This window comes from Macrotis lagotis, chromosome X (genome assembly GCF_037893015.1).
Source record: "Macrotis lagotis isolate mMagLag1 chromosome X, bilby.v1.9.chrom.fasta, whole genome shotgun sequence".
Lineage (NCBI taxonomy): Eukaryota > Metazoa > Chordata > Mammalia > Peramelemorphia > Peramelidae > Macrotis > Macrotis lagotis.
In genome coordinates, this window is record NC_133666.1 from 572310668 (window position 1) to 572334604 (window position 23937).

The 23937-nt window shown below is 32.9% G+C and overlaps 1 protein-coding gene across 1 annotated transcript in view; it reads right to left on the reverse strand.

The window, feature by feature from the left end:
- Window positions 1–329: 329 nt before the first annotated feature.
- Window positions 330–23937, reverse strand: part of LOC141499367 (CUB and sushi domain-containing protein 3-like) — a 586049-nt gene continuing 562441 nt past the window's right edge. Inside the window, exon 6 of the mRNA XM_074202122.1 lies at window positions 330–474. Coding sequence (XP_074058223.1) covers window positions 330–474 — 145 coding nt within the window. The remainder of the gene's footprint in view (window positions 475–23937) is intronic.

Sequence of the window (23937 nt, forward strand, 5' to 3'; positions counted from 1 at the left end):
ATTAAAAGGAAATCAATTTTGTATTGCGGGTATTCTGTTACTTTATAAAACAGCCTTTTTTTGTCTCATCTCTGTAATACTATAAAGAAGTATAGATTACACCAACTACATATTTTCTTTTAGAATTCAAAAGGTCTCTCTATCCTCCATATTGAGTTACAAAAATCTGCTAGAACATATTCTGTAATTTGGTAATTATCATGTGGTGCCCTCAGCAGGAAAATGATCATTTCAGCATGTTCAAATTACCCCTCTCTAACAGATAACAACATTTCTCCTATATCAGGACAAGTAGTTTGGTTTTATTTACCAAAAATATTTTTTACACACTAGAGAAAAGAAGGTCTTTCATTAATTATACCTTGGTATGGAGCGCTAAATCCACGATAACGGTGGTTGCTGTCTGTGACAAAGTGCAGTCTCAGCCAGTTTTTGTTGCTGATAATCGGTGGTGGTATATTCATTCCAGATAACCTAAATTATGAAAAATGACAAAAATATAAGTAGTCCTTCAAGAGCATTATTTGCTTTATAAGATCATTGAATCAAATCACCTATCCTGGTATAAAATAGTATCCATGATACTCAAGTTCAAAAATAGCAAAAATAGTATACAGACTAGTGCTGCTAATGAAAAAATAATATGAATTAAGTACACTAGATTACTGTTAAAGTCAGAAATCAGGAAGTCATTCCTAATGGAAAATTATGTTATTTCCTTCTTCTTTATAATGAATAGACACAAGTAAGAAAATATGCATTATTTTTTTAAGGGAGAAGAAAAGTCAATACAAAAATATCTCTATAGAGTAGGGTCTTTTGTTTGAAGCAGAACAGTGGTTTCATTGATATGGGGAAGTCCCACTCTGGAAATTTTTTTTTTCTGTCAGATCAGAATGACCACTGCTCTACAATTTAATATTTGAGGAGTTTCCTGGGGAATGGAGAAGTTAATGAACTTGTCCAAGAGCTCATAGCCAGAACTTCACAGACAAGACTCACACTTGAATTTCCTTCTGAATCTGATACCAGCTCTCTATCCCCTCCACCACTCACCCTAAATAGAGTAGATATCCAGAGTCAAATCATTTTCTTCAGATAAAAAAGAGTACATCCTTTCTTGTAACAGGAAAACTTAGAAAGCTGGTGGTTTTGTGTTTCCCTCAATATCAACTTCCTAATAAGATTCTATCATATTTTTTATATTTATTTCTTGATAAACAATTTCAAATATTAATCAGTATTTCACATTAACTGAAGATTTAACATCTATCTTCAAATTTCAAATATGGATGGCATTTTAACATATAATTTGTCCATTCTTATATTTTTGAGTCTCTAAGGTTTCATTGACAACCTCTTTAAAGAAATGCATCGAAAATTATAAAACACCAATAGCCAAAAATAGCTTTATAAGATATTGTGTCTGTAGAATATTAATTTAGCTCTTCTTTTATTCTATCCTGATTCTTTAAACCATACTTAAATCCCTTTTTAACCCTTGATGGTTTTAATTTTTCTTGTTTTTTAATAATAAGTACAGTTCATTTTTAAACAACAGCTGAAAATATGAGAATATTCATTGAATTTCTAAGTTATTTCTTGAAAGTTACACTCATTTGCCTATTGTGTATTATTGTTTGGAATATTGGATAATCACCTCATGGATTTTTTTGGCTGTTGCTTGTTTGTTTTTATCTTATTTAAAGAATGCTTCTAATAAGTGAACCTCTTGTTGAAGGTTCATACTTCTTACTGATATATAGATTCATCTGTGCCTTTACTATATTAGAACATTTTTCATTGTATGTTTAAGTTGCTTACTTTGTTATTAGTTTTTGTTAGTTCTTTGAGAGCTCTAAAATCCAAACTAATTTAAATCCTAACAATTTCATTTTTTTTTGCAAGGCAATGGGGTTAAGTGATTTTCCCAAGGTCACACAGCTAGGTAATTATTAAGTGTCTGAGGCTGGACTTGAAATCAGCTCCTCCTGACCCCAGGGCCGGTTCTCTATCCACTGTGCCACCAAGATGCCCCAATTCTTATAATTTCTATAACTATTTTATTTATCTTTGAATCATTCTGGAGTTTCTAGCTATGATTTCATCATTTACATGGAATTTGAAGAATACTTTTCATCAAAGATTTTTAAAAATTCTATGACTTTTTTAAAAATTTCATTATTTTAAAATTTTGTATTTATTAATTTCAATGTTAATTTATCTAATTGGGTTCAGTTGTTCAATTGTTTTTTAGCCATGTCCAACACTCCATAATCAAATTTGGAATTTTCTTGGCAAAGATAGCGGAATGGTTTGTCTTTCCTTCTCCAGCTCATTTTCATTTGAAGAAAATGAGAAAAACATGGAGAGGTGATTTGCCCAGGGTCACATGGCTAGTAAGTGAGTGTCAGACCAGATTTGAATTTATGAATACAAGTCTTCCTGATTCTAAGCCTAGCACTGTATCCACTGTGCCACCTACCTGCTCTATCTTCTTGGGAGTTGTGCATAAATAAAACTTTTTCTCTTGAATTTTTGTTTTTCAGTTTGTCTGTTTTTTCTAAACCAAAAACTACTTCTTTCATCTCATCTTACTCTTTGTTCCTCCCATTTATACTACTGTGGTAGTCAATTTTTCTCTCATCTAGATACTTGAGATTAATTTCCTTCAGCTTATTTCATTTGGAGCATAAGGAAGACCAGTGGGAATCTATTTAAAAAGAAACTCCATCAAGAAATTTAGTTTTTTTCTTCTTTAACTAGCTCTGTACTGCTAAGTCTCTCACTGCCTCTGCCCATCATAACTGCACTCCTTTTCCTTAATGTAGCTGGGAAGAATCAATGATTTGTATTTGTGGGGAGTGGTCTGATACTATCACTAACATGGGACTAGATACACTCACCACAACCAGGTGCTGAAACAGAATTCTTCAAGATTTCATGGGCTTAATGAAAATGAAAATATGTTTAACACGATTGTACATGAACAACCTATATCAGATTGCTCACTACCATGAGGAAAGGGAAGGAGGGATGTAGAAAAATATGGGGGGGGGGGAGATGAACCAAGAGAAAAATGTACACATTAACAATAACATTGTGAGATGATCAACTCTGACGGATGCAGCTGCTCTCAGAAGTTAAGAGAACCAGGATAACTGTATTAGGTCAGCTATAGACAATGCCAACCAGAACCAAAGTTCAGAAAAACAAAACAAAACATCCTTCAAAATCTGAGGAACACTTCATTCATTTTTTTAAAAAAAATCTCATATGTATTTCTTTCCCTTAAATCTAAATCATCATACCAAAAATGGCTAACCTGTAAACATACTTAACATAAATGTGTAAGTTCAATATTAACCTGACTGTTCACCGCTGAGGGGAAGGGAAGGGAGGGTGGAAGAAAATTTTATAACTTAGAAATATGCAAAGGCATATGGACAAATTAAAAAAAAACTTTCGAAACATATATTTGGAAAAGTAAAACATCAATAAAATTATTTCTAAAAAAAGAAAAATATGGAACTCAAAAATTAACTTTGCATGTAATTGAAAAAAGAAATTAAAAAAAAAATCCATGGGATTAAATACAGTAAATGAGAAGTTTCAAAATATTCTTAAAGATTTCAATAAAACTTGACTCATATTCCCCTTCAACAAACTTTTCTAATATTTAGTAATTCATTCTCTCAGTAAATTCATTCTTACATCCATGATTATAAATATATATTTTCTCCATTTCAAATGAGCATTTCTTAATTCTAGTTTCTCCATTGTTAAGCCCTGGGTCATTGCCACCTTCTAACTTATTTGTTCTCACTCTTGAGTCATTAAGAACTGCTAGAATATGTCAAATTATACAGACTGTGGTCTATATATTAATACTGCCATAACCTTTATGGTGTATCATACTTTAGGCCCTCAGAAATGAAAACCAATTATTTAATTAATTTTAATTGACTCCCAATTACATTCTTTATTGCAGTGATCTTAATATGGCATCCTTTCATAGATTTCAAAGTGTCTTTAATTTTGGAAGCAAGTTGGAGAGAAAATGCACATATATATGTGCATATGTATATTTTCTCAATTATCATTCATATCTAAATTAAATTAAATATTTCCTTAAATTATGAATTTTTTTAGATTAATTTGAGTAGGGATTCATAGTTTTCACCAAACTGACAAATAGGTAGACTGCTAAAAAGGGTTAAGAATCCCCATTCTAAAATGATATTTCCAAAATTTCTCCTTCCTAATGCTCACAATTTTATCCAGGTCCTATTCTCTCTCAAGAACCTGACCTTCTTTTCTATCCTAGTGAGAAATCAATATAAAAAAAAGACATCATCTTCTATTTATTAGAAAGATTTAGATCCTTTATCTTCCTTACTCCAAATTTGCCTTAGTTTCCACTCATTGCTTTCTTCTTCCATTTAGTCTTAGAGGATGAAATTGTTCTCCTCTTTGCCCAAGCTAGTCCCTCCTACTTTTGATCCTATTTCATTCTTTTTCTTCTATGAGTCTCTGCCATCAATCACTCACCCTCATACCCAATTTCTTCTTCCTCTTTTTTAAGCTACAAACATGTTCAGACCTATCATTTAAAAAGTCTTTTTTTGACCCTTATGTCCATTATCAATATATATATATATATATATTCTTCTTTCCCATCACTTTGGAACTTCTACAAATATATCCTTTCTTTCACTTCTTCAAAACTGAAATGTTCTGCATGTTCCTGTATTGTTATTTCTGCTTATATCATTTCCCTCTACAATAGAATTCTTCTTTCCTTTTAATTAATGGCTTTGATTTGCCAAATCCAATGGCCTTTTCTTAGTCTTTATTTTCCTTGTAAAGGTAACATGAAATCAAGAGATTTCAAATAACTGCTCTAATATTTGCTATTATTGTTGTCTTGTTGAAGTGATTTAAATACTCTAATTTTCAATTTTATCACCTGAAAAAATGGGAATCAACTTTACAAAAGAATTTTATTAATTTTAATTTAATGTGCTATCTATTACACTGCTAACCATTATTTTGGGAAGTGATAGAGTATAGTGGAAAGAGGACTGAATTTACAATCAGAAAAGTTTGCATCTCTAGTGTGCTACTTACTACCTGTGTGAACTTTAACAAGTTACTTAACTTCTCTGGGCCTCACTTTTCTTATGGGTGAGATCCCTTTTAGCCAAAAAGCTATGATCCTAGAATCTACAACATTTAACCACATTGAACTTTCTTCTTTAGTCTTTTCCCCATTAATTTCTTGAGGACTGCTATTTCTTGCCTCCATTCATTTATAAACTTTCCTTGATAGTTTAAATTCTTGATTCATTTTGCAAAGTATAATTTCCCAAAGTTTCATCCTCTTCTCTCTATAGATTCTCTAAGATTCATCTATTTTAATGACTTCACTAGCCATCTCTATGCACCTGACTCCATGTCTTTAATATCCAGCTCCAAACTTTCCCTTGACATCACTGCCATATATCTAGCTATGCAGATTCAATTTCTTGTAGAACCCACAGATATCACAGAGTTAGTAATCCATTAATACATTGTTAAGAGCCTATAGTATGAATGTATGAATGAAAAAGGGCTTCATGAAATACCTGCAATATAGAAATATTGTGCCAAGAACTGGGAATATAAATTAAAAACAAAGATGATTCCTGGTAACAAGCAGCTCACATGTAGTAGACAATATATATAGAGAATATTTCAGATGCAATTTTATGGAAATGCTCCATAAATCTTAAGGTACAATATTGAAACAGATGGTAAATCATCTTCTTTACATGCTATTTCCATTGATAAAATTATCAAATGGTTCATCAATTCCAAGGACATTTGTGGTGAGAAATTTTGTTTTCAGTCCTTCAAAAGTTATAGTGGCTAAAGAGGCAGATGCAGAGACAGCTGCTATTTTTCAAATTCAGAACTTTGGCTTCCCTGAATGTTGGCTGTAGGGATGGGGCTGGAAGGAGATTTAATGGTCTGGATGGCATTGCTATTCCTAAGGCTCTTGGACTTAACTTCCCTTTGGTTGTATTTGCTTAATCGTTGGTGATTGATGTTGATAGTGGGGATCGAGAACCCCTTCAGTACAAGGAATGCTGCCATTCGTGATGGCTGTATGGAATCATAATGGAAATAGGGGTTAGTGATCAAAAACTCCTCTTCATCTTCTCTGAAAAAATTTGCCCTTCTCCAAGTTTTAGTATTTCATTTGACAACACTGATCAATAGCAATCTTTCTCAAATTTCTCAGTCTTTTCACTTTTTAATTCTTTCTCCTTTCTTCTCCCTAGCTTCTCACTAGCTTGTCAATTCCATAATTCAGAATACCTCATGTCATCCTCTTATAATTAATTCATAATTGGTTGAATAAATAAATAAATAATTGGTCCAAGAAGGTTATTTTAATAACATGTTAACTTGTGTCCCTGAATGTAGTTCATCAGTTCTTCAATCCAGCTGAAAATGCTTGCTAATACAAAGATTTGACTACTTCAACACTATGATAAAAGCTTACATTGACTCAATTCAATTCGTAAAATATTTATTAAATGATTAATATGTAAAAGATGCTGTGTATGTTGTTAAAAAACAGAACCACCAAAAGAAAAAAGCAAAATAAAATACTGTCTATCATTCCAAGGACCTTCTGTTAAGTGACTACACTTATAATATGATGAAACAAATATAAAAAAAAGAAACATAACTTTAGAAAATAGAAAGAATTTACAAGTAATATAATCTAGATTTAGAAGTAAAAAGATTTTAGAGACATCAAATCTATCTCATTTTATGGATGAGGAAACTAAGGAACAAAATATTAAAATAATCTACCCAGTGTCAAATAGGGAATGAAAGAAATGGATTTGGAACACATCTTCTTGACTCAAAACCTACCCTTTACATTACATCATACTGTTCAGAAAATCATGAAATATTTTGGTTATTATGTGGCCATTTGTTCTATACTTTGAACTAAATTAAGAATTTTCAAGGTGGACATAAGGAGCTAGTATATTTCAAACAGTTGGGACTGTAAGCAAAAGGCAAAGTGTAGGAACTGGAATCTTATTTAGGAAAAATAGCAAAAGATTCAGTCTGAATTGCTCAGTATCTGGAAGAGCAGTAAATTTTAATGTGGTTTTTATAGATTGATTATAATATTTAAAAAGTTGGAAAATTTAGTTGTAATTAACTTTTTAGGTTCTGAATTCCACATTGAGAATTTTGTGTTTTTATTTTAGAGGCCAGAGCATTCCACCCCTGCCTTTCACCCTAAAATAACCTGATAAAGCAAACCTAATATTTAAAGCCACCCACAATCTGATTCAAAAGAATTCTTTTAACTATACCTCTATCTTTCCTACATTCCATACAGTAGTCAAACATTAGTCTTAAAGTTTCCCAATTATCTTTCCATTTCTTGCTTTCATTTAGTTTTATAGTCTAATAGGGTAGAATATATGTGGAATTTATAATGTGGAATTTTATCTCCTTCCTCATGTTGTTAAGCAACTACAAGCTCTCTTTTTATCCTTATTTAAATCACTATTGTACATTCTCTCAGTTCTGGTCAATACCAGGCTATTAATTGTTGCTTGACCTTGACCTAGACATGTTTTCCTTTGCATATTACTAGTGGCTGTCTCCCATTCTTGGGTGAAATTTCTTCAACTTTTCCTCATATCTGATGAAGTCTTTCCTAATGACCTTCCTCTTAGTTCTTCCAGGACTTGAAAACCCTATTTAGGTGTGGAGTCAAGATGGCTCCAAGGTGTGAAGCTAGCCTCTCTCAGAACTTTTCCCTACACATTAAATGAAACCTCTATACAGACAAAAATGCCATAGATCCTACAAAAAGGAAAGATTGAAACAAATTTTCAACTTCAGGATCTTCAGTGAAAGTATTTCTCTTTTGGGGGGGGGGAATAAAGCCCAGAAAGCCAGAAGAAGGCCTTTAGTGACAGTGCAATCCAGGTCCCAACAACTAGACAACAGCACAGCTCCCAGAACTTGAATAGTGAGCAGGAAGGGTTACAATGCCAAACAAAATCTGAACCTTGGGAACACTGGGGCAAAAGACAGGACTGAGTCAGAACAAATCATACCATAGGCAGATCCTGGACATAAAGGAGGAAATAAACCTCTGCCTAAGCAACATCTTGACTAGTGATAAGCTAAGGTTCGGACCTCAGCCCTAAGAAAAATAGCTTGGGTCTATACACCCTATTCCACAAAAGCAGAGTTCTATAATCAAAAGGAGCAAACAAACTAAAAGAGCCCTAACCATAGAAACTATGCAAATAGTGATGATAAAAATGGTACCTCAGAAGAAGAAAATGTGAAAAATTACCTACATGGAAACTCTCAAAGGAACCTATGAATTGGACTCAAATCCAAAATCTTAAAGAAGAGATTAAAAAATAATTTTAAAACCAAAGAAGAGTGTAGAAGAAAAAATGGAAAAAAGAAATGATAACCATACAGGAAAATAATTAAAAATTGGCCAAAGAAATCAGCTTCTTTAAAAGTAAAAATAACCAACTGGAAAAAAGAATGTAATAAAAAATTAAATTGACCAACTGGAAAAGGAATGCAACTCATCTAAAACTCAAAACAAGCAACTGGAAACGGAATATAACTCAGAAAAAAAGCAAAATTACCTGGAAAAAGGAAACAGAAAAGATAACTGAAGAAAATAAAACCCTAAAAATTAGAATGGGACAAATAGAAACCAATGACTCTAGGACACCAAGATTCCATCAAAATCAAAAGGCAGGAAAAAATGAAGAAAATATAGAATAACTTTTAGGAAAAACAAATGACCTGGAGAAAAGATCCAGAAGTGATAATTTATGAATTATTGGCCTACCAGAAAGCCTAGATCAAAAAAAGAGTCTGACATGTATCTTTCAGGAAATTATCATGGAAAACTGGCCAAATCTGCTAGCTCAAGAAAATGAAATACAAAGAACTCCTCCAGAAAGAGACTTCAGTATAAAAACTCCAAGAACTATCATAGCCAAATTCCAAAATTCTCAAATAAGGGAGAAAGTACTTCAAGCAGTCAAAAAGAAGCAAATTTAAATACAAATAAAGCACAATCAGAATTACACAAGACTTATCAGTTTCAACATTGAAGGATCAGAGGGCTGGAAATACAGTATTTTGGAGGGCGAAGGACTTTGGTTTATGACCAAGAATTTACTACCCTGAAAAATTCAGCATATTCTGACAGGGAAAAGGACAGATGTTCAATGAAATAGAGGACTTCCAAAATTTCCTGATAAAAAGGAAAGACTATCAGAGAATTTGATCTTCAAATATAAGACTCGAATGATATGGAAATAGGTAAATGGAAAGGAGAAAAAAACCCCAAATATTAGTCAAGAACATTAAATTATATACAACACTATAAGGGAGGATAACACTTGTAATGTTGAGAACTAGAAATTGAGGAGATGCCCATCAACTGGGGAATGGCTGAACAAATTATGGTATTTGAATGTTTTGGAGTACTATTGTTCTATAAGAAACTATGACTCTAGAAGAGCACGGAGACTTCCAGGCAGAACCAAAATGGCAGCAAGAAGCTAACATGCTGCTGGAACTTTTCCCTACCAAAGATAAATGAAGCCTTTATTCTGATATTCAAGCTACCCATCAAGAAAAAGAGAAGATTCAAAGAAGTTTTCAACAGTAGACAGGATAGAGGATCTTCAATAAAGGTCTGTCTCTTAGGGGGGGAAAGGAAGTAAAGCCCAGGAGGCAGAAGAGCGAGAAAACCAACAGGAGGCTTTTAGCCACAGGGCAATCCAGGTTCTGACAGTTTAACAACAGCAGAGGTCCTGGCAGCTAGATAGCAAGCCAACAGGGAGGATCGCAACCCTAAAGTCTGAACCTGGGGAACATCCAGGCAAAAGACAGGACTGGTTTTGGTACAAACCACTGCTAAGTCAGAACATGGATGGAGGAAGAAACAAACCTTTGCAAAGGTAATGCCTAGACTGTATAGGCAACATCCTGGTCAACAACAAACCAAGTTCAGACCCCAGCCCCAGCAAAAACAAAGCTTGGATCTATACTCCCTACACTCCAAGAGCAGAGCTAAAACTACAAAGATGAGCAAAAAAGCTAAATGAGCACTCACTATAGAAAACTACTTTACCAACAAAGATGATAGCAATGCCATGTGCGAAGAAGAAAGCAGTGAAAAGTCACTCACAGGGGAAGAATCTAAACAGTTTATAAATCAGACTCAAATACAAAAGCTCAAAAAAAGATTTAAAAAAACAAAAGAAGAGAAAGAAAAATGAAAAAAAAAAAGAAATTAGAGTCATGCAGGAAAATTACGAAAAATTGCCCAGAGAATTCAACACCTTTAAAAAGGATAAAAACCTAAGAATTAGAATTGAACAAATAGAAAATAATGGATCTATAAGACCACAAAATTCCATCAAACAAAATAAAAAAGGCTGAAAAAAAACTTAAGAAAATGTAAAATACCTTTTAGGGAAAACAAATGACCTGGAAAATAGATTCAGAAGAGACAACCTATGAATCATTGGACTACTAGAAAGCCAAGATCACAAAAAGAACTTGGAAAACATCATGCAGAAAATTATAAGGGAGAACTCCAAATAAGCTCTAAAAAGAAATCAATATAACCATTGAAAGAATATACAGAATCCCTCCAGAAAGAGATCTGGATAAAACTCCAAGGGTTGTTACAGTCATTACAGAACTCTCAAATAAAGGAGAGACTATTAAAGAAATACAAGGGAAACACAATCAGACTCACTTAGGACCTATCAGCCTCAAAATTGCAGGGTCAATAAACCTGGAATGCCCTTATTAGAGAGCAAATGACTTGGGATTACAACTCAGAATGTATCACCTTGCAAAATGCAATATATACTGTCAAAGAAATAGATGGAAGTTCAATGAAATAGAGGACTTCCAGAATTTCCTAACATAAAGACTAGAACTGAATGGAGAATTCAATTGCCAGATATATAACTAAAGAGTTGCATAAAAAGGTAAAGGAAAAGGTAAAGGAAAAAAACAAAACAAAATAACACAAATGTTGGTCAAGATCATCAAAGTGTATACAACCCCAAAAGGGAAGATATAACACTTCTAATTCTTTAGAACTTTACTTCTGTTAGGATAATTAAAGGGTTGAACATAATAGAAGAGATTGGATTTAAAGGATATGAGTATGGTTGGGTCTTGTCTCCATTGAAGAGGTCCAACTTTACATCACTATGTTAGAGACTAATTCTGCTGTGTTGATGAAGCTTAGCCAAGGAGGGCATCATAAGCTGGCCAATTCTGAGTCAATGTCTCAATCATTTGTAAAGTTCACAGGTGAGACCTTCAGAGTCTACCAGTACTTAGAACAGACATTGAGTTAATCCATGTTTCATTTAAGGGGTTAAGTACCCTGGATGGCGAGGTAGGAATAAAGTGTGAGAGAAAATAGACCTGGAGGGAGGAGCACAAACAGTTCAAGACATGATAAATCTTTGGATGAAACTTTGGCTCAAGAGCAGGATTGTGAGTCCTTGGAGGGTACTTGAAAAGGGTGCAAGGTAAAAAATGATTATAATTATAATCTGCTGTAATTTGAGACAATGTTGCTTATCAAGCAATCAAGAACTCAATCTGTGATGATACTTTGATAACAAAATGAGTTTATCAGGCAATTAGTAATCAAACTTTGACTGATGATACATGATTAATAGTACTAGAGTGATAAATACACCAGGTAAAGAAGCACAAAGATTTGTAATTTTAGAGGGAAAGAAGGGAGAGTATGAACTCTCAGTAAATTCTTTTCAACACTTTTGACCCAAAGAGGGAATAAGATATATTCCCACTTTGGTTTAAAAATTTATTCTAATCTACTGGGAGGGGAAGGGGGGAGGGGGCAGGGAAAAAGAAAGATAAGGGAAGACAGAACTGATAAAAGAAAGGCAAATATATAAGTGAAAATAGAAATTTAAATTTTAAAAGAAAAGCAAAAGGGGAAAGGGAGTAAAATTCTGATGAGTATGAATAAGAGGAAAGGAAAGAGAAAAATATAATTGGAGAAAGATAGCATGAAGAGAAATACAGAATTAGTCATCTTAAATGTAAATGTGAATGGGATGAATCTCCCCATAAAATGAAAGTGGATAGCAAAATGGATTAAAAACCAGAATCCTACAATATGTTGTTGACAAGAAACACATTTGAAACAAGGAGAAACATAGAGCAAAGGTAAAAGGTTGGAGTAAAATATATTATCACTCAAGTAAAGTGAAAATCAGGGATAGCAATTCTAATCTCAGGTAAAGTAAAAGCAAAAATTGATCTCATTAAAAGGGATAAGGAAGAAACTACATTTTCTTAAAAGGGATCATTAGTAATAAAGCTTTATCATTACTAAACATGTATGCTCCTGGTGGCATAGCATCCAAATTCCTAGAGGAAAAGCTGAGTGAATTGCATGGAAATATAGACAGTAAAACTTTAATAATGGGGTACCTCAATCTCCCTCTCTCAGAACTAGATGAATCTAACCACAAAATAAAGAAGAAGGAAATTAAGAAGGTGAATGAAATCTTAGAAAACATATGTGATAGACTTCCTATACCAAAATTGACCATGTACTTAGGGTACAAAAACCTTATAATCAAATGCAGAAAGGTAGTAATAGTAATTACACATTTCTCAGACCATGATGCAATAAAAATTACCTGTAATAAAGGATCACAGCAAGATAAACCAAAAACTAATTGGAAATTAAATAACTTCATCTTAAATAATGGATGGATCAAACAGTAAATAATAGATAATAATTACATCCAAGGAAATTATACTAATGAGACATCATTCTAAAATTCATGGGATGCATTTTTTTTTTGTTTTGAGGGGAAACTTTATATCTTTAAATATCTAAATGAATAAAATCGAGAAAGTGGAGATCAATAAATTGGGTATGCAACTAAAAAATGTTAGAAAAAGAACAAATTTAAGATCCCAATTAAATACTAAATCATAATTCCCCTGAAAATCAAGGGAGAGATCAATAAAATTGAAAACAAGACAATTGATCTCATAAATGAAACTAAGATGTGGTTTTATGAAAAAGCCAATAAAACTGATGAACTTTTTAATATCTGATTTAAAAAAAGAAAGAAGATAACTTAATTACCAGTATCAAAAATAAAAAGGATGAACTAACCACCAGTGAGGAGGAAATTAAAGAGTTCATTCAGAGTTACTTTGCTGAACTGTATGATGATATACTTAGAGAATCTGAAAAAATCAACTAAAGATCTCCTTGAAACATTAACAAATTCAGCAAAGATGCCAGTTATAAAATAAACTCACATAAATCATTAGCATTTCTATATAGGAATAATAAAACCCAAGAACAAGAAATAGAAAGAGAAATTCCATTTAAACTAAGTATAGACAACATTAAAAACTTGGGAATCTACCTCACAAGACAAACCCAGCAATTATATGAACACAATTATAAGGCACTTCTCACCCAAATAAAGTCAGATCTAAATAATTGGAAAAAATGTCAATTGCTCATTAGTTAACATAATAAAAATGACAATTCTGCCCAAATTAAATTACTTATTCAGTACCATCTCAATCAAACTACCAAATAACAATTTTATCAAACTTTAGGAAAAAATAGTAACAAGATTCATCTGGTGCAACAAAAGATCAAGAATAGCAAGGAAATTGATGAAAAAATGTAAAGGAAAATGGTCTAGCTCTACTAGATCTAAAACTATACAATAAAGAGGCAGTCATCAGAACTACTTGGTAATGGTTAAGAAATAGAGTAATGGATCAAAGGATCAGGACAGGATCAATAGTAATGGCTCCAGTTATCAATTATTTGACAAACCCAAAGACATCTGTTTCTGGGAGGAAAAAACTCACTATTTGAGAAAAATAGTTGGGAAAACTGGAAAATAGGGATAAGTAATCTAGGCATAGACCCATATCTCATGCTCTATACCAAAATAAGGACAAAATGGATACAGAATTTAGGCATAAGGGGAGACGCCATAGATAAATTGATAGACCAGGAAATACTCTATCAAATCTATAGAAAGGGGAATAGATAAATTTATGACCAAACAAGAATTAGAGTACATTATAAACTGCAAAATTAATGATTTTGACTACATTAAATTAAAAAGTTTTTGCACTAATAAAATCAATGCCACCAAAATTAGAAGGAAAGCAGAAAGGTGGGAAGCAATCTTCATAACTCAGAGTTCTGATAAAAGTCTCATTTCTAAAATATTTAGACAATTGCATCAAATTTATAAGGTTTCATATCATTCCCCATTTGATAAATGGCCAAAGATATGAAGAGACAGTTTTGAAATGAAGAAATTGAAACTATATGTAATCATATGATGAATTGCTCCAAATCATTATTGATTGGAGAAATGCAGATTAAAACAATGAGTATTACCTCATACCTATCAGATTGATCAAGCTGAGAAAAAAGGAAAATGATCAATGTTGGAGAGATTGTAAGTAGATTGGGACATTGATGCATTGCTAATGGAGATGTGAATGAATCTAACCATTTTGGAGAGCAATATGGAACTATGCCCAAAGAGCTATAAAATTGTTCATTTCCTTTGACCCAGCAATACCAATTCTAGGTCAATATCCTGAAGATATAATAAAAAATGGGAAAAGTCTTACATTGTTCCAAAATATTCATAGCAGCTCTTTTTGTAGTGGCAAAAATTTGGAAATTGAGGGGATGCCCATCAATTGGGTAATGGTTAAACAAGTTGTGGTATGTGACTACTCTGAAATATTATTGTTCTATAAGAAACTATGAATGGTTGGACTCTAGATAAGCATGAAATCATTTACAGAATCTGATGCTGAATGAAGGGAAAAGAACCAAGAGAATAATGTATACATTAACAACAACACTGTGAGATGATCAGTCTTCATGGAAGCAGCTCCTTTCTTTCAGCAGTTCAGAGTTAGGACAACTATATTAGACTGGCTATGTACAATGGTATACCAATGCAAAGGAAGAAAAATAAAACAAAAAAAAAAAACAAAAAAATCCCTCATAATCTGATGAACACTTTATAAAAATTATCTCTTATGTATCTCTTTCCCTTAATCCTGATTCCTCATCTCAAAAATGACTAATCTGTAAACATGTTTATCAAAAATTTGTGTGTACAATACTAACCTGTGTGCCACTGAGGGGAAAAGGATGGGAAGAGGGGGTGGAAGGAAATATTGTAACTTAAAAATATACATGTGCAATATTGATGAAAAAAAATAAATAAAGATGTTACTCAAAAAAAAAAGCATGGGGCAAATCACAGGAATTGATGTTGAGCTAGGGGAGCAGAAACGAGAACACTGTAACAGCAGCAACAACATTGTCAGTTGGTCAGCCTTGATAGAAGAAGTTTCTCCAGGCAGTTCAGACAGCTAGCACAGGGATCTGTTATGGGCAATGCTATCCATAGTCAGAGGAAGAAAAATAAAACAGAAACAAGGGAAAGAAACCCTGTTGAATGTGAATGATCACTACATTTACTTTTTAAAAAATTTTTCTAATGTTTTCCATCCCATCTCATGGTTTTCCTTCTTTTCCCTTAGTCCTTACTACTTATACAGAAAATTACATAAACATGTTAAAAACAAAGGTATAGTTCACCACACTGTTTACCAGTGAAGGGAGAGGGTGAGAAAGGAGGGCAAAAGGAAATTATGTAACTTATAAATGTACATATACATGTGGATGACTGTTGATAAACTTTCATAACATGTAATTGGAAAAATAAAATACAATATCAATTGGGAAAAAAATTCCATTTTTCTGAAGCCTTTATTTGCTCAACTCTTTTTTCTTATTATATATATGTCATCTACATATTATATGTGTAAATATATACAAATACACATATAAACATGCATTATTTTTTTCCCTAGATTCTCACACTCTCTTTTAACCTTAGTATTTTCCTGGGAGATGCTAATTCAAGCATTTTTTAATACCTTTATATATTTTTCAATGTTATCTATTTTGTACAACTCAAATATTTTACCATTTTGCTTTTAATTGATGCTTAATTTAATTTATAAAAATATATAAGCAAATTTGTATACAGGCATAATTAAATCATTAAACTAACATTGAATACCACAATATATAATTTAGTACATTCAAGTTGGATAAAGCATACCACCTAATGACTCCAACAGAGATAAACTGAATCAATATACCTTTACAATTTATTTTTAAAAATTTGTTCTTTAGGATAATAGAACACTCCAAATTCAAAATTTTCACAAGGTAATAAAACGAAATGTGCTTTTTTGCATCCTGGTCAATGTAACTGAGAAAAGATAAATATTTCTCTGCTATCAATTCATAAATTATTTCTTTTGCTTTTTTTTAAAGTTTTTTTTTTTGCAAGGCAGGGGGGTTAAGTGACTTGCCCAGCGTAACAACAGCTTGGTAATCATTAAATGTCTGAGGTCATATTTGAACTCAGGTCCTCTTGACTCCAGGACCAGTGCTCTATCCATTTTGTCACCTACTTACCTCTCTTTTGCTTTTTTTAATCAATAAGAGAATTGTTCATGGTAAGTAACTGAATTGTAAAATGCCTTGGGATAATGTTTTTCATTCTTCCATGAAAGAAACACAAGTGTAGGAGAAGGAATAAAAAGATATTTTTAGCTGTATGTGCAGCAACTCCAGGTTTGGTACACATAATGCTATGTAATTGGCACTGTCAGTTTGGATCAGCCATTAATTAAGAAAGTGTTGTGAAGGAGATTGATCAGGGAAGTCCTTATCAATTGATCTCACCCAGTCCTGATTAAATTACAGACGAAAAGGAAACTAGAAACAGAAACAACAAGGTCTAAATGAAGTGCAAAGACTTTTCTACAATCCTTTACTCCTTAACAAGGTGAGAAGAAGCAAATCTTGATGAAATTAGAGGGTAGTTAAACTTGACAGGAGATAAACAAAAGATAGCCTAGGGGCTGATGGCTATTTAAAAGGAAAGATGCTCTCTAAGAAACAATTGATGATGGAGGCAGTTCTTTTGAGTTAAGAAGGAAAACCTTGCAAATGGATGGTCATTGGAACCATATCTTGAGACAGAATTGTTCCTTCCTTCTGGAGGATGGGGGAAAATATTTCTCTCTCCTCTTTCCCTTCTCACCCCCCACTCCATCAGTCATGAAATCTTGCATATTCAAGAGGAGTATCTAATATCAAATAATCTAATGGGAGGCAGATCCCAAGAGTAAAGGCAAAAATTGGAGGAGCTTTATGAATTGAAAAAAAACTTAATCCTGGCCATAAAGATTTGAGAGAAATAATCATGAGTTCAGATGAATGACCAGACTAGCAGATATACTAAACATTTCCAGGAACAAGTTCAATAGAGATATTACATCCAGTTGCTCCACATGGATATCATGAAACAGGAAAAGCCCTGGGATTTTGGGCACTGTTAACCTCAAATCCACCACTTCTACTAGTATCCTGGCTTCCATACCTCCAAAATATATTTTCTATAAAACCTAGACAGTCTTTTCTGACTCAGTTTCCTTACCGGTAAAACAAGAGGATTGGCCTCTGCTGCCACGTCATATTGGTCTGGTGTTGCCAAGGCAATGACAGACTGGACACAGAATTCAGTAAATCTAGTAGCTTTTTTAGGGGTGAATTAATTAAATATTTGACTAAATATAGCCTATGCATGATGTTCTAAATAGCATGTTATAAATATCTAAATGGTCCTTGCCCCCCCCAAAAAAGTTTCCCCACTTTTGGTCTATAAGGTGCTTTCCATCTCTCATTCTATGATTCTGTAATCTCTGATGTTTGACCATATAATTCTATGTTGTCTATAGTTGTTAGAAACTGTGGCCTAGTTTATGGAAATGTTACATCTCAGTAACTACCTTTGCTTTGAGTTCATTGTGACTTCGGTCTGACCTAAAAGTACAAATTCTATTTGGAGAGTTATAGATTTAGGAGTAGAATCATACAATATACACCTCTGTGAGTCAACCTACAAGTATGAATTGGTATACAACCATAGTGAGCTTTTTTAATGGGAAAAAACTAAGAATCTAGCACAAACTTGACCATATACTCCTTTTTTCATACTGAACACCAAAAATATGAACAAAAATTTTAAATCCTCATAAATAAGCTGTATTCATATGGGATACATGGAACAATGAACAATTTTTTTTTATTCTACCTCATAATGTGAATACACCAAAGCAATAGTTGATTTTATCTCCCATCAAGCTATAAAGGTAGAAGCAGGTCATCAAATTCAGAACTTTCCAAATGCAATTAATCTTATAGTAGAATGGTACCCCAACTCCAAACATTTTAGAAATGAGGAAACAGAAATAGGTATGGGAGTGGGATGAAGGAATTAAATGAGGCAGATCTGAGACAGAATTTGACCCCAGGTCCTTTGCTGTCAGAAACATGCACTCCATGGTATTCTAAAACACTTACTGATTGTCTCCTTCCTGATTGCTTTATTTTTTTTTTTGGTGAAACTACATAACTAAAAAACTATATTGATTTTCATCTCTTGAAAATTTTGCATTGATTCCATTTATCATCACTCTGATAAGTGACCATCTTATCATGATGAACAGATTTGAGCTCCCTGGTAATAATGACAGGCATATCAGATAACAACTACCTCTGAGCTTTGTTAATTTAGGTCTCAACTCAAAAAAAATGAGACATATAAAACTTGAAAAAACATTGGCATAGGGAGTGGTTAGAGATTTTCTACACTGAATTTTAAGAACCTACAAATCATAAGGTTTTCTAATTAACTACATAATTTTCAAGAAAATGAAATGGATCTTGGACAAGAGGCAAAATTTAAAGATAGTCTAATTACAAATGAAAGGAATTTTGGCATAATGAATTAAGAGCTGACTTTGTGGCCAACAAGACCTGAGTTTAACTGGTACATAAATTGATTGCAATCCTGGTTAAATCATTTAAGCTCTCATTGGTCTGGGCAATTCTGTAAGACTACAAGTTTCAAAAAAAAAAAAAGATGACAATATGCCTTGATAGGAAGAATTTACTTAACCAGAATCTCTTTAAATGCATGAAATCAAAAGTCTAGTCCTTATCTGTAGTTTCAAAATAGAGATACCATATGACAATGGAAAGAAAACTAACGTGTCAGGAAAACCTGAGTTGAAATCTGGTCTTCAAAACATACTGACTAAATGTCTCCCTAAATAATTCATTGAATAGCTTCTAGTTCATACAACTCTTAGACAACAAATTACAAAGGCACATGATGATCAACATCAGCTAAAGGTGTTCTTCACTGGGAGTTCAAATAAAATCTCCCCTAGAAAGTTGCAAATACTTGTAGACTACTGGAATTGAATCTTAAACCACTCAATAAAAGAAACAATGTTGATTTAAAAAAAAAGCTCTGGAAATACCTTACAATTCATTTTTTAAGGGATCCACTGATACAAAACAGATAAGACAATGAAACTATATTTAAAATCAATGTTAAATGAATTGCTAAATTCTGATTAAAACCCCAGATATAAATGTATATTATCTTTAAAATTTTAACATGTTTTTTTAAAAAGAAAAATCTGAAAGGAAAGAAGATGAAAAGGGAATGTGAAATAAACTTGTAATGAGTCTAGATTTTGACCCATTTTATAGGATGCTAAACATTAAAAAAATACTGGATTTGAAATCAGAGCATCTATTTGGGTTCAAATCCCAGCTTTGTCACTTATCATCTTTGTGGCATTAGGACAAACACCATATCTCTGCACCTCAATTTATTATCTCTAAATGAGAGGACTGGATAAACTCTAAATACCAAACATCTTATAAAAATGATCAAATGATCCTTGCAGGATTCTGTAGATTTTGTTGTCTGTTCCTTTTTCAGGTTATCATCTATTTATTTATCTATTATTTATATCCATTCTCTGTTTCCCTGACTTCTCACAGCATGGTCTCCAAGAACTCTGTTCATCTTCTTTCCAGATTCAATTCAAGTATCATTGCTTAAGTGAGTTCCAGCATGATTTCCACTTTTACTTGTGCCTTCCTTTTCCTCCATGAAATTATTTTGTTTTTTCTTTAAATATTTTACATTCACTTCTCTCCATTCCATAAAATTTGCCTTATACTTCTCCCAGTTCTTCAATATATACCTTTAAAATATATTACAAAATAAATTATTAACATATATTTGGTATCCCATTAAACACTACTCCAAAACTCCATCTCAAGAGGACTGAAGATATGTCTGTCACCTAAATAAGTGTTGAAGTTATTTCTTCCCCCTTCTCAATGAAATATAACTCCAAAGAAAAATAAATATTTCCTCATAATTCTATAGATTTCAAGTCAAGAAATTGTACTTCTTTGTCCTCTCATAAATGTCTACACAGACAGATGAGAACTCAGGAGATTCTGCTGAAAGTCATCTATTGAGATTATTGAGTTTCCCATGAATCCCTTGTTTTTACTTTCTCTTATATGAATTGTTTAAGAATGATATCTGGGGGTGGCTAGGTGGTGCAGTGGATAAAGCACCAGCCATGGAGTCAGGAGTACCTGGGTTCAAATCCATTCTCAGACACTTGATAATTACCTAGCTGTATGGCCTTGGGCAAGTCACTTAACCCCATTTGCCTTGAAAATAAAGAATGATATCTGGAAATTTAACTTCTTGCATTTGAAAGTGAGATAGTTTTCTGTTATGTGTTCATTCTTATTGTGGGTATTTATTTTTTTTAAAAAGTCATCCAAAATCATCCCAAAATCTTTACACCATGCTTAACAGTATGTTATCTGATAAAATAGTTCTTTGTCTTTTGGGAGAATTATAATCTAGAATGGATAATATTAAGCTAGAAATTTGATATGTGATCTATTGAAAATAAGTTAAAGGCATTAAAGGAAGAAGAATAAAGAAAAGAAATATATTCAAACAATGGATAAAGGAATCAACATCTTGGCAATGGGTCAGAATAGACTAAATAGGCAATTTGAAGTAAGGGGTTGTCATAGTACTTAAACCCCAGCATGACTGATGATTAGAAAATGAAATATTATTTTCTTAGTGTTTTGTAGTATATGACTTCAGAACTTTGATTCCTATTTTTTGGAGTATGAAGATGATTTGAGATTTCCAAAAATCGAGTGACTTAATAGGAAATGTATTGAGTCCTACCAATCTGGGCTTTTAATATTTTTGAAATTGACTAGACTTTGAATATTATAAGGAAGTTCTTTAGATTTGTGAACAAAATACAATATGTCCACATTTATCCTTCAGTAATTTTTTCTTTCTTGCAGTAATATGAAAGATCAGGGATGGAGAGAATAGAAGAAGGATAACTAATAGGAACAGAAAGAGGGGAGATATATGAGATATGTGAGATATGTGAGAAGTATTATCAAAATCAAATGAACAAATCTTGGAAATGGATCACATAAAAATGGAGTAAGAGGGAAATGTGAAAGATTACACTCAAGTTTGGATCATGAGCTATTAACTGGTGCTACTAAACAGTGATATTAGAAAAAGGAGAAGATTTGGAGGGAAAGAGTTAATTGTTTTGGGACATGTTGAATTTGAGATGATTGTGTTCTACATGTGTTGTGCCTACTTCCTCCATTAGAATATGATCTTATTTTCAAACAAAAGTAAATACTGATTTCATTCATTCTTTCACTCATTAGATATATAGATTTGGGAATCACTATATAATGGTTATAGATTATTGACTAGATGTCAAAAACAGACCAGCACAACACTTAACTGGAACTTAACTGGAAACAGTCTAACATATGAATAAGGAGTCAATGAGAGAGGAAGTTAATAAGCATTTATGAAATGCTTACTATATATGAGTCACTCTGCTAAGGCCCTGGAATAAAAAATAATAAAAGTAGTCTCTCTGCCCTCAAGAAACGCACATTCTAATGAGGATTTTGGATGGGATGACACAACATGAAAATAACTACATACAAATATATACAGTTCTACTGAGAGGTAACATTAGGGAGAAGATCCCTAATATTGGGATTTTAGGGTTAGAAAAGCAGAATAGAGTTGTGGTTAGAGAGGAAGTAAAGAAGTGGTCAGGATTATGGAGAGCTAGAGAGGACAGAAAATAATGACTAAAGAAAGATTTAATTTGGTGATTAGGAGATAACTCCTGAACTACTGACAGACTCAGCAAATTGTTGGATTGGAATCTAGATTGAAAGGACATACTGAATAATGAGATGAATAATGAAGAAGTAGAAATGATGGTTTTGTAAAAATGACTTTTCTAATAAAGCATTAAAAAGGGGGGGATAGAGAGAAAGTTGAATGGCTTTGAAGGGTGAAAGGAAAACTTTTTAAGAAGTAAGAAGACAAAAATATACATGTAGGCAGCTAGAAAGGAGACAAAAGAAAGGGAGATATTGAAAATAGATTAAAGTATCTTTGGGTGACTAAGATCCTGGAAGGTGAACAAGGAATGGATTTATAAGTGTTCTTACAGAAATTAGCCTTGGTAAGAAGCAGGGAAACTTTGCAGATGGAAGGAGGAGAAAGTGGTAATGCAGATAACAATTTTTGAATAAAAGAAAAGACTTAAGAAAGCTCAGAGGAGATGGCTTAAATCTCATTTAAATATGAGGTTTAACCACTTGCTATCTTTGACAGGATTGAACAGCAGTAGAGGTTTAAAGATTACAGAACAGATCTGGGTTGTTTTGGGGTTTTTTTTGATTTTGCAAGGCAAATGGGGTTAAGTGGCTTGCCTAAGGCCACAAAGTTAGATAATTATTAGGTGTCTGAGGCTGCATTTGAACTCAGGTACTCCTGACTCCAGGGCTGGTACTCTACCCACTACACTACCCAGCTGCCAGTATGGTTAAAATGATTTTTTTGCTATTTGCTTTCCTGTTCCAGGACAGTTTAGGATGAAGAAAGTCAGAAATAGGAGAAACATATTCCTTGAAGCAGGAATTCTGATAGCAAAATAATTGGACGAAGAGTCCAGGAGCAAGAAAGGAAATAAGGGTATAGGGGGAAACGATATAAAATCAAAACTTTGATATTCCAAAAATCACAGCAAGGGATTATTTACTGTAAAATAAAAATGTTCTGCCTACCTGAACAGTACCTAAGGACATCACAATATTACTATAAAGTGAACTATATTTTATCTACTTGATTTATGATATATGGTTTCATATGTTTCAATTATGAGATATGAATGCATTTTTCAATTAACACAAAACCATTTACTAGACACAAAGTTTCTTACAGTGTGCTTTGTGCTGCAGCTACAAAGGCAAAATTCAGATAGTCCTTGCCCTCAAGGAGTTTCCATTCTTATGAGGAAAGTACATGAAAGTAATATGATCAGATCCATTCTTTGGGGGGGGGGGGGCGGGAATACTCTGGTAGCTAAGCGAAAGATGAATTAGAAGAGACTTGAGGCAGGGAAACCAATTAGAAAGTTATTGAAATAGTTCACATGAGAGGTGACAATAACTTGAACTAGGGTTGCTACTGTGTGATACTGTTTTATGTATACACACATATGCAAGCACATTTACACGCATAAATATATATATATATATGCAATATCTTTATGTGTGCATATAACTGAATATGTGTGTATGTAGGCATATGTTATGAAGATTAGATCAGCAATATCTGGTCATTGCTGGGATATGCTGGATGAGTGAAAATGAGATTGTGATACTGAGTGATTGGGAGGGATACTATTACCTTGAATAATAATAATAAGGAAGTTGAGAAAAGGAAGTGTTTGGGG